Source organism: Eleutherodactylus coqui, chromosome 13 (genome assembly GCF_035609145.1).
Source record: "Eleutherodactylus coqui strain aEleCoq1 chromosome 13, aEleCoq1.hap1, whole genome shotgun sequence".
Lineage (NCBI taxonomy): Eukaryota > Metazoa > Chordata > Amphibia > Anura > Eleutherodactylidae > Eleutherodactylus > Eleutherodactylus coqui.
This window is the reverse complement of record NC_089849.1, coordinates 19,683,437-19,695,601: the sequence shown is the minus strand read 5'-3', so window position 1 is coordinate 19,695,601 and position 12,165 is coordinate 19,683,437. Positions and strand designations below refer to the sequence as shown.

The window sequence follows — 12,165 nt, the reverse complement described above, 5'->3', positions numbered from 1 at the left end:
TTTCCACAAGTTCTTTCCGTCCACAGGATCCCCTTTCGCTGGATGTTTTTTCTCGATCACGCTATTCTCGTTATACTTTTCACACCATTACATGAGAAACCCCACGCGGTCGGCAGTGACATCCCGGCCCCGGCTAGTCTAGCACTGAAGACCCGGCCTTGGTGGAAGTCGCTCAGATCGCTGGATTTTCCCATCTGATGTGGATTCACACTGAAACTGATCCAAAGAAAACTTGTCACATTTTATGCCGCACTCCGGGGTCACGGGGAGAATTTCCATACAGGGATGATCCAATTGTGAAAGCGCCGGTGTTCCTAATAAAGTGGCCCTTCACTGTACATTTGGTAGATTTGTAGTGAGCTAGTATGTCTGGAGATTTGACAACTTTTCATCATAACATTTTTTCAGCCACTGGATTTCGAAGGAGATCCCACGAAAACAGTCGTCGTAGCGGTGGAGAATGAAGAAGCGCTCTACTCCTGTGTAAATAACAAACTCGTGATGGACAAAACGACAGCAAAGAGCACCGCTACCCTCCGCATCAGTGTGATCGACACAAACGATGCTCCAGTGTTCTCACCTTCAACGAGGATCATCAGAGAAAAAGAAGGTGTGAAGCCGGGGACCGTCCTGGGAAAGTGTAACGCAACCGATACGGATATAGTGCCAAATAAAATCAGGTAAAGGCAGGCTTATTGACAGTCTACCAGTGATATCTAAATAGATAGATAGGAGATTATGATAGATGGAGAGCACTGGAGTAACTATAGGGGATGCGGTTGCACCCGGGCCCAGGACCCTTAGGGGGCCCATAAGGCCTCTCTTCTCCATATAGGGAGCCCAGTACTATGAATAAAGCATTATAGTTGGGGGGCCTGTTACAGATTTTGCATTGGGGCCCAGGAGCTTCAGGTTACGCTTCTGATAGAGAGATATGAGATATGATAGATGGAATGAGGACAAAGGTATGTAAGTGGGGCTGGTCCTCAGTGAGGCTTCTCAGCTATTACTAACACTCGGGGTGCCAGTAATGTATCACTAGGTGACTACTATGATCAGTAAATGCAGTAATGTTTTTTGACTGTCAGGTATAAAGTAGCTGAAGACCCCGCCGGCTGGGTGACCGTGGATGAGAATACTGGAGTTCTTACAACAATTCAGGAGCTGGACAGAGAATCTCCTTATGTTAACCGGACGGTCTACAAAGTGGTTGTCCACGCTATAGATGACGGTAAGAACACCGTGTGGGAGGAGCTGCATTTTCTTTGTTGTTTTACATGGATCGCGTTATACGTTACTAGAGCTTCCCTTACATGGGGCGACCGTCGTGGACACCTGACAGCCATCCCAGACACTGTCGCTCCCTGCTTTTATACATGGGGATGTCACTGGCCTGAGATCTCTTCCAGCCGCCTCCATTAACAGTAGACAAGCCGTCACTCAAAGATGAGCGGCTACTGTTTACACGGCCGACAGTCGCTTGGTTTTTAGGTGGGATTTCTCGCTTAGTGCCCTGTCGGCGGCTGCTCATACAGCACAACTTTGTAATTCTTCTGTTTCACCTCCGCACGGTGCGGCAGTGTACATAACACGCCTTCGCATGGTGCGGCAGTGTACATAACACGCCTTCACGTGGTGCGGCAGTGTACATAACTCGCCTCCGCACGGTGCGGCAGTGTACATAACTCGCCTCCGCACGGTGCGGCAGTGTACATAACACGCCTTCGCGTGGTGCGGCAGTGTACATAACACGCCTTCGCGTGGTGCGGCAGTGTACATAACACGCCTTCGCGTGGTGCGGCAGTGTACATAACACGCCTTCGCGTGGTGCGGCAGTGTACATAACACGCCTTCGCGTGGTGCGGCAGTGTACATAACACGCCTTCGCGTGGGGCGGCAGTGTACATAACACGCCTTCGCGTGGGGCGGCAGTGTACATAACACGCCTTCGCGTGGTGCGGCAGTGTACATAACACGCCTTCGCGTGGTGCGGCAGTGTACATAACTCGCCCCCGCACGGTGTGGCAGTGTACATAACTCGCCTTCGCGTGGTGCGGCAGTGTACATAACACGCCTTCACGTGGTGCGGCAGTGTACATAACACGCCTTCGCGTGGTGCGGCAGTGTACATAACATGCCTTCGCGTGGTGCGGCAGTGTACATAACTCGCCTTCGCGTGGTGCGGCAGTGTACATAACTCGCCTTCGCGTGGTGCGGCAGTGTACATAACTCGCCTCCGCACGGTGCGGCAGTGTACATAACTCGCCTCCGCACGGTGCGGCAGTGTACATAACTCGCCTCCGCACGGTGCCGCAGTGTACATAACTCGCCTTCGCGTGGTGCGGCAGTGTACATAACACGCCTTCGCGTGGTGCGGCAGTGTACATAACACGCCTTCGCGTGGTGCGGCAGTGTACATAACACGCCTTCGCGTGGTGCGGCAGTGTACATAACTCGCCTCCGCACGGTGCGGCAGTGTACATAACACGCCTTCGCGTGGTGCGGCAGTGTACATAACACGCCTTCGCGTGGTGCGGCAGTGTACATAACACGCCTTCGCGTGGGGCGGCAGTGTACATAACACGCCTTCGCGTGGGGCGGCAGTGTACATAACACGCCTTCGCGTGGTGCGGCAGTGTACATAACACGCCTTCGCGTGGTGCGGCAGTGTACATAACTCGCCCCCGCACGGTGTGGCAGTGTACATAACTCGCCTTCGCGTGGTGCGGCAGTGTACATAACACGCCTTCGCGTGGTGCGGCAGTGTACATAACACGCCTTCGCGTGGTGCGGCAGTGTACATAACATGCCTTCGCGTGGTGCGGCAGTGTACATAACTCGCCTTCGCGTGGTGCGGCAGTGTACATAACTCGCCTCCGCACGGTGCGGCAGTGTACATAACTCGCCTCCGCACGGTGCGGCAGTGTACATAACTCGCCTCCGCACGGTGCCGCAGTGTACATAACTCGCCTTCGCGTGGTGCGGCAGTGTACATAACACGCCTTCGCGTGGTGCGGCAGTGTACATAACACGCCTTCGCGTGGTGCGGCAGTGTACATAACACGCCTTCGCGTGGTGCGGCAGTGTACATAACATGCCTTCGCGTGGTGCGGCAGTGTACATAACTCGCCTCCGCACGGTGCGGCAGTGTACATAACTCGCCTCCGCACGGTGCGGCAGTGTACATAACTCGCCTCCGCACGGTGCGGCAGTGTACATAACTCGCCTCCGCACGGTGCCGCAGTGTACATAACTCGCCTCCGCACGGTGCGGCAGTGTACATAACTTGCCTCTGCACGGTGCGGCAGTGTACATAACTCGCCTCCGCACGGTGCGGCAGTGTACATAACTCGCCTCCGCACGGTGCGGCAGTGTACATAACTCGCCTCTGCACGGTGCGGCAGTGTACATAACTCGCCTCCGCACGGTGCGGCAGTGTACATAACTCGCCTCCGCACGGTGCGGCAGTGTACATAACTCGCCTCCGCACGGTGCGGCAGTGTACATAACTCGCCTCCGCACGGTGCGGCAGTGTACATAACACGCCTCCGCACGGTGCGGCAGTGTACATAACTTGCCTCCGCACGGTGCGGCAGTGTACATAACTCGCCTCCTAGAACCGCAGGTCTGACTTGTTCTCCAGCAGCCTTGGCAGGGCTTCCACACAGATGAAAGAGTGACGTCCGACCTTCAATAGACAACTGGCAATTGCAATAATATTTGCATTATTGTAAATACGCATTATGCAGATATGCAGAGTATTAATAGGTATTTGTACCCTGCAGAATCCCGGTGTCAGCGGCCTTACAGATCCCTCTCACTGGGACATACTTACTAAGTGTTTCATACACCAGTTGACGTATAATGAACAACTTGTACTGTCTAAATAAAGGCTTTGCATGAGATCAGAAAGAAGTATTTTAATTTTTTCCATAAACAGCCCCACCTATATTGCACTTCAGCCTCATTTATTTGAATGCTGCAATACTGGATCCGGCCCATGAACAAGAGTGGCGCTGTTTGAGAACAAAAAAAAAACACTTTTCTAGCTTGTTACACGTGATGCTTTTATCTCTACATCAACTGCCCTTTATTCCCACCGTAGGGGAGCCTGCAGCTACCGGGACGGGTACCGTTCTCATCTACTTGTCCGATATCAATGACAATGCTCCACGGTTGGTCAGTCCGTACATCCAAAGATGTGAGCAGCAGAACATGATGCCACTTGTAGTTGAGGCTGCAGACAAAGATCTGGATCCTTATGCCGGCCCATTCAAGTTTGAAGTTCCAGCAGAACGTTCCAGAAGTGTGGAGAAAAACTGGAATGTCCGACAAAGATCTGGTAAGTCCAGTCCTTAGCTGCATGTCTCTATAGGGGTGGATTTAGGGGGTTTTGTTCGGAATATCAACAGTTGAGACCCCCGCTCCATAATCCTGAGGATGGGGGTGTCTGGTGCTGATTGGCAGTGTAGACAGTGGGCACCATGTCTGGTCACTCATCACTGAGGTCTATGGAAGATACAGAAACAGGCCAGTGAGCCCGGCCAGTTGTTTCCATGAAAGTACGGGCAGAGGAATGGGAGAGTGGTGAGGGTCCCAGTGATTGGACCCCCATCAAACACACTTTTATGACATTTCCATTGAGTAGACCACCATCTAATAGTGCGTTGGACCACCTTTCACCTTCAGAATTGCAGCAGTTCATCCTACTATCCAGTCACAGGTATCAGAGGACCCAGGATGTGCCAAGAATACAACCCCCACACCATTACTCCACCAACTTGACAGGAAGGGGTCATCGATTCATGCTGCTTGCACCAAATTCTGATCTCCCATCAGCACGGTGTAACAGAAATCTGGATCCATCTGACCAGGAGATGTTTTTTCACTGCTCAGTGATACAAAATTTTTTCTCTTTTTTGCACGCTGGCATAGCACATTTCTGTTTCCCTTAGACACAATGGTGCTGTAACTGGTCGTCTGCTGGTATAGCCCATCCTTGCTAAAGAGCAACCAGTTGTGCATTTAAACATGTTAGTTGGAGCTCCAGTGTTGTATCTGACTACAATTTACTTGACTGTGAAGATTCTGTTTCTCAGAACAATTCTTGACATCCTCCTTTGACCCCTTTTGGTAACGAGCTGCTTACATCCACAAGATCCCCTTCGACTGGATGTTTTTTCTCCATCATGCCATTCTCGATGTACTCTCCACTAGCATTGAGTGATTATTGAAATAATTGGGTTGGGAGTGACTGACCCGATTGTGAATCAGGACTCTCGAAGCCGACTTCGATTAAAATCAATAGGAGTACAAATCGTGTTCTCTAATCCTTGGAAACAGTGGTGGTGATGGCAGCGGCCCAGTGGTTAGCTCTGCTGCCCTGCACCGGTGGGGTCCCCGGCTCTAAGCCACATCAAGGTCTGATTCAAACCTAGAACTCCAGCCCTGCAGGGCCGCAGCACCAAGCCAACACACCCGCCCCCTCGGCTCCAAGCAGAACGCAGTGAAATCCTGGCCATCTTTCCCAAAAAGAAAAAAAAATTCATGGGAACGTGTTCTTGGCTAAATGTTCTGAAATGCATGCGTTGTTTGCCACGTTTGGCCCACTATTAACCGTAAGTCCGTGAAACGTTACATTTTCTTCCAATTTTTAGAGTAAAAACCTGTGAGTTCCATAGATGACCACAGGGCGGGGCTCTAATAAGGAGGCCAGTCACTATATATCCCCGGTTGTACTCATGATCCAAGTAGTCCGACTATAACCCTTTAATTTGCACTACTAGGATTATTATGGTCAGAAAACCCATTTCTGCACAATTTGTATGGTGGTCTCTGTTTTATTTTTTGCAGACAGAGCTGTGGAAATCTTAATGCTTCAAAACCTCAAAAAGGGGAACTACACCATCCCCCTGCAGATCTATGACCGGCAGGGAACGTCCAGCCGCCAAGTCCTGAATGTCCGGGTGTGCAGTTGTCCGGATGGAGAGAACTGCGAGAGGTTGGAGCCCGCTGCACATCAGCTGGGCGGTGGGGGAATCGGGGCCATAATTGGGGCTCTGCTCTTCTTCCTATGTAAGTATAGGACTGCAACACTTATGTACTTACTTTATTTCTTGCTACCTCGTATATAGCACCAACATATACTGCAGCGCTCCTAGTCTAATTCCCTGGCCACACAACCACTGGGACCAATTTCATAGGGAGCCAAATAAAGCGACCCTCCGGCCCTAGAGAAATAAAGATGGCCGCACCGCTTGTCTGACTTCCTGGTGCATACTGTGTATCATTAATTATAGTCTAAGACAATACACCTGCTTTGATCGACCAGCATTGACCAATCAGAGCAGCATGTAGGGTCTTAGACTACCGATGGATACTAATACACAGCATACATCAGGTAGTCAGAGAAGCGCTGCGGCCATCTTTGTTTCTCCAGGACCGGAGGGTCACTTTAATCCATCACTATGTTTATGGAGCGTGGGAGAACATACAGACTCCCGACCCAGTTTGTCCTTTGTAGGATTCGAACCCAGGACCCCGGTGAGGGCTGCAGTTTTCTCCTTCGCGCTTCTCATATGCTAATCCTGTTCTGCTTTCCGGTACAGTGGCGTTAGGTCTGCTTGTGTGCTTCCTTTGTGGCCCCGACGGAAAGAAACATCCTAAAATGCCTGGAACTGAGGAGGGCAATCAGACCTTGATCCAATATAATGAGGAGGGGGGAAGCGTTCTATCTCAGGTAAGTCTTATTAGATAGATGCACCCACTCCACCAGCACTAGGGGGCAGTGTTCAAGCGTCCAATGTAAGAGGTTCATTTACATGGAGCAACCTACTCCAGTAGACGAGGAGTGATCAACGAGATCAGTGCTGGTCTGCCAAGCCATTAGTTGGGGCGATTGAGACTCTGTAATCGGGCAAACGATCATTAATATGGCTGTTCATCCCCACAGGGTTGTCATTGGTTGGCTGCATATCTATCTGGTGACTTGAGACCGTGCTGTCAAACTACTACTCAAAGTACAATGACCTCTGTACTTCCCTGGTAAAGCCCTGTGTTAGTGAAGTGCGTGCTCTGATTGACTGTCTAGTAGCGCCTCTCTGCAGTACAGTGCAGTACTACATGTTCTGTACTGCTCTTTAGGGGCATGTTCACATGGATGAAATTTGCGGGTGAGATCTGCATTAACCCTTTCCAATCCAATTTTGGATTCAGGGTTTCCTAAAAGGCTTTCTCTTTTTGCTGTTATACAACAGTGCCATCTGTGTGCACCAGAGAGGCTCCAACAGCGGAGCGTCTGGCAATAGACGGTAAGAATACCCTGTTGGACGTCTTCTGACATTGGAGCTGTACAAGCTTCAATCCGAATGTAGGAAGACGTCAGACAGTGGATTGGAAAGAGTTAAAAGGATTGTACCAGAGAATATTTAGCACATGTCCATACTGATGCCGTCCAGCGAGCTCCAGGCCTACGATGGCTCAGCATGTAGAGCAGGGACTGGAGTAGAGAGGTAGCCAATCTGTAGGTCGCTGGGTCGGTGGACAGCTTGGCGTACGATCATCCTCAGTGTTTTGCCAGATTGGAGTCGGGAAGGAATACTTTCCCTTAGGCCGGTGGCACATGAACGGATTTGCATTGTGAAATCTGCAGTCGGCGTCCGCACTGTGGATCTACACCAAATACCATTCGGAGTCTGTAATGTAAAAACACTTTTTCCTACACACTTGCGGAATCGAATTGCGATTTTCGCGAGTGGATGAAAAATCACAGCATGCTCTATTTTCATGTGGATTCCATTGAAGTCAATGGAAGCCGTCCGACCCGCGGCTCATCTGCAATTGACATTGCGGATCGGTCACGGTTACCCCCCTCAATGCCTAGTGACGGTATAGAAAAAATAAAAATCTGTACTGCGCATGTCCGATGGTGAGCCGTCGCGACCATCCGCAAAACAGATTTAAACATTTCCGTGAGGACGCTGGCCGCGTCGGAACCGGATTTAGCTGTGGGTTTCCGCATGTGGAATCCGACCTGTTCTTATACCGGCGGGCCTAAAATGGGGAAGTTGGTTTCTGGATCCGCATTGAGGGGGTAATAGGCTGAACTGGATGGACATGGGGCTTTCTTCAGCCTTACATACTATGTTACTATGTTCTGTATCAGGGGGGTCTCACCAGGAAACTATTCCCTGCAGCATTAACAAACTATGTGCGTAAAAGTACAATTGTAAACGGCGTCTAGTACTGTAAGCCCTACCGAGGGGTAGAGGAAGCCGATAGCGGGGGGTAGAGGAAGCCACATCATCTCCGCCACAAGAATAACTGAAATATTAAATAAATGACTAGACCCAACTCAAGGACCATTTAAGGAGAGAAACCTGCGAGGAAGGTGCGATAGTGAGCGAACGCCTCCGGCAACAAGTGAGGAGAGTTATACAAGTTAGAACCGGCATAAAGCACTGCATAGAGATTGTATTTAATGTATATGAGAGCTTCAGGTATGTCCCTACTGTGAATCTGATGCTGCGGTCTTCATCCCACAGTATGCCATGCCTCTCTGCAGGGTGGGATACCAGCAAGAAGTTGGGAGTGGGGGTAGGCCATTCTAGTAAATCTAAAGATCAAGAGTTCCTAGAAACACCAGGAGGTCGCCAAAGGGCTTAAACACAGCAGATTTACCCCATTTATAGGTTCGTAGCTGAAATGGATACCCTCAACGATACTAACCCTCCTTTTTTGCAGTGCTGTAAGTAGGGCTTTCAAGGCTCTGCGCAGTGCCAAAGTTTCATTATAAAAGTGTATGTCCAAATAATGTCCCGAGGACGTGCAGAATCAGATTTAGGCCTGAAAGATTGATGTATCCATGTCTAATTCAATCGGTCAGCCAGGGGGTCTCTGGAGGAGGTTGCTGAAGGCTTCCAACTAGGGTGCTGTGATGTCCTTGCTGAGACCTCGAATGTGAAGGTCATTCCATGGATGGTGGTTCTCCAGGTCATCCAGATGGGGGATCTGAAGCGCTTGCTCCTCTATAGCTTGTCTGTGGGAGTCCAGTGAATCCAAAATGTTTTCCTGTGTTTCCTCCACCGCTGCTATTCTCTGCCCCATGTGCTGCAGATCATGTCGTAAAGCTTCCATCTCTGAAGAAGTCCATCTTTGTGGGCAAGGCCCTTATACGAGCCTTCCTGTCCCATTCAGCGTCTACTGCAGAGCTCAATGAGGAATTAGTGGCAGGAGCTACAGGACGACTATGCTGGCACGATATTGGTACAGGGCACCGAGAGGGTCACAAAGGAAGCACACGGGCAGACATACCTGCACCCTTTCTTTGCCCCATTGGTGGATTCTCAGTCCCTGGGCAGTCCACTGTAGTGGTAGGATAGCAGGGAGCGCTTCACACGCGACCTACTCCGCCATTGGCAAGCCACGCTTCCACCATAGTGTACCATCAAGACTAGATGCCAACTTCCCTCGATTACCAGATGTATCATTAGCTACAGCCTCTTCTGTCACTATAAGTATAGTGCGGTGCAGTACAGGATGTCTGCACCATTATAATACTTCTTGAGACCCTCATTTGTATAAATGTGTATATGTCCCATTCATCCTCTCTTCATCCTGTTCCACCAGGCCTCCCCGGCGGTTCTCGTGGCTAATGGAAATGGAAATACAGAATATGCGGCAAAGGTAACAGAAATGTTGTAAACATCCTATGCGTTGGGCCTCAATCACAGGCTGTACGGTGACACAGATTGCCATACCATGCTCCGACACATAACTGCGTACATACCGCATCCGATGGAGCGTGCCATCGGATCTGTGACAGACAAATCTCAATATATCTCTGAGTTACAGAAACGGCCCCACACTTTTCTATGGGAGCCCAATTGTACAAAACCGAGCCGTGCACACATGTAGCAAACTTTAACTTGACAATTACCGGATTAAATGCAAAATTGCCGCAAACTTTACCTTGACTTTTTCAAAGTCTTTTATTGTGTTTGGTGACGATTTAAAGTTTGCTGCCACAGTGTATCTAATACATTTAAGGGATTCTGCTAATTTGCACATCTCCTCCCAGAATGGGGCGCCCGGAACGAACAGCTAATTGACCCAGCGCTCGGCACCCCTGACAATCGGCTGATTTTGCTGGGGTAAGCTTCAGTTGCTGGTAGCGCAGCTTGAGTCTCAGATAAGGCAGGAGATGGCTGTGATGGAGTACAATACGTCTAAAGAGTATATAGCAGATCAGCCTCACCCAGACTGTAGGAACATATACTGTATATCACCTATACTATAGGCAGTGTACTGATATCCATAAAGTAGGTGTACTGTATACCACCCATACTGTAGGTACGTATACTGTATAGCATTTTTCAAATAAGTACTCTAATAATATATTGCAGGATCGCGAAGCAGTTGGATCCAGACGGCAATCCAGTACATTTCCAAGGAATCAGTATCCATCTTGGGATGTAAGTGTTTAGCCTACTGCCATATCTCCTGAAATTTTGAACTGGAAAGAGGGACAATTTTTTTTTTAATAGTAGGCCATGTCCTTTTATGCTAAGCCATGCCCTTTTTGGCCCCTTACAGTAAGAGTGCTCGTTAGTGACCCCTCCTCACAGTAATCGTAATAATGCCCATTAGTGACTCTCTCATTTTAACTGTGCCCCTCAGTGACCCCCTCACAGTAATGGTGCCCCTCAGTGACCCCCTCACAGTAATGGTGCCCCTCAGTGACCCCCTCACAGTAATGGTGCCCCTCAGTGACCCCCTCACAGTAATGGTGCCCCTCAGTGACCCCCTCACAGTAATGGTGCCCCTCAGTGACCCCCTCACAGTAATGGTGCCCCTCAGTGACCCCCTCACAGTAATGGTGCCCCTCAGTGACCCCCTCACAGTAATGGTGCCCCTCAGTGACCCCCTCACAGTAATAGTGCCCCTCAATGATCCTATCAAGGTAATAGTGCCTTTTACTAACCATCTCACAATAATAGTGCCCCTCAGTGACCCCCTCACAGTCCCAAGTGTTACGATCATGTGGGCAAACTAAGCACGGGGCCCACACAATCGTACCCAAAGAGGGAAGGATGCATGCACACAGGTTGCACTAGGGTCACACAGGTTTCAAGCAACTGACCCTGTGCTACCGGGAGGTTGACCTGGCCCTACCTAAGCGGGGACATTGCCCCAATAAGGGAAGCTCAGCGGTCTTCGGCTCTGGGCCCTAGCTGATCCTAGGAGCCACGCACCAGAACAGGATGCATTCACATGCCACATGACAGGGACTGAACAACAGGACACACAGAGCCCGAATACACAGCATACAGCAGCCAAAATGCAACCACTAGTAACAGATAGGAAGCTGAACATTAATACCGGGTATTAGTTGACATTTTGTACAAAACGTGAAAGCTAGAGGGCCAAACTTCACGGCTCCTGGCTATACCGCTAGTCCCTACACTAACCAGGAGTCCAGCGGTACCGGACACAGATCACACAGAACGCTGCAACAGGACAGGACACAGATAGCAGGTCACACAGCAAGCTAACACAAAACTGACAGAATATAAACGAACAAACTGACATGAACCAGCAAGACACAGATCACACAGCAAGCTTCAACAGACAAGGATTCATGACTGCTCACCATGAACACCAGACAAAGACTAACCAGGAGCTGGGTTTATATGTGAGCACAGACACAGGAGATTGGCTAGCAGAAAGTACCACACCCAGCCAGCACAATTAATTAACCCTGTGAGGGCTGTGCTGCTTTGAAGCTTAGAACTACAGATCCCAGCAACACACCTAATATCAAGTTACCTGACTCCCCCATTCCCCTCTCCTGTCACCTACAACCCAGGACGTTGGAACCATCCCTGAAAGCCAAGCGTGTCCCACCGAATCCTGGATAGTTGGAAGCAACGGTATTGATATGTTGCTACTTAACAAGTCATAAACTGCAATAACAAATTTCACGCTTTTTTTTTGCAGGAGGAGGCAGTTGAGCGACCTCATATAACGCGGACACAGTCCTTGAAGCCGGTGAGTGTATACTGCCATTAGTAAATAACTGGCTTGTGGATTTTGCTATGTCTTCCAAATAATATGATTATCGTTATGTCCGCCTGGTGCACAAAGGTGCCGCTCCACAGGTAGGAC

General features: G+C 49.8%; 1 protein-coding gene across 2 annotated transcripts in view; it reads left to right on the top strand.

Annotated features, from left to right (window-relative positions):
• CDH26 (cadherin 26) overlaps positions 1-12,165 on the top strand; it is a 72,416-nt gene that overhangs the window by 51,762 nt on the left and 8,489 nt on the right. For both annotated transcript variants that reach the window (XM_066587685.1, XM_066587686.1), the window contains 8 exons: positions 409-680; positions 1,089-1,231; positions 4,106-4,342; positions 5,854-6,075; positions 6,609-6,739; positions 9,628-9,684; positions 10,404-10,472; positions 11,998-12,048. In XM_066587685.1, the coding sequence (XP_066443782.1) occupies positions 409-680; positions 1,089-1,231; positions 4,106-4,342; positions 5,854-6,075; positions 6,609-6,739; positions 9,628-9,684; positions 10,404-10,472; positions 11,998-12,048 (1,182 nt within the window). The remainder of the gene's footprint in view (positions 1-408; positions 681-1,088; positions 1,232-4,105; positions 4,343-5,853; positions 6,076-6,608; positions 6,740-9,627; positions 9,685-10,403; positions 10,473-11,997; positions 12,049-12,165) is intronic.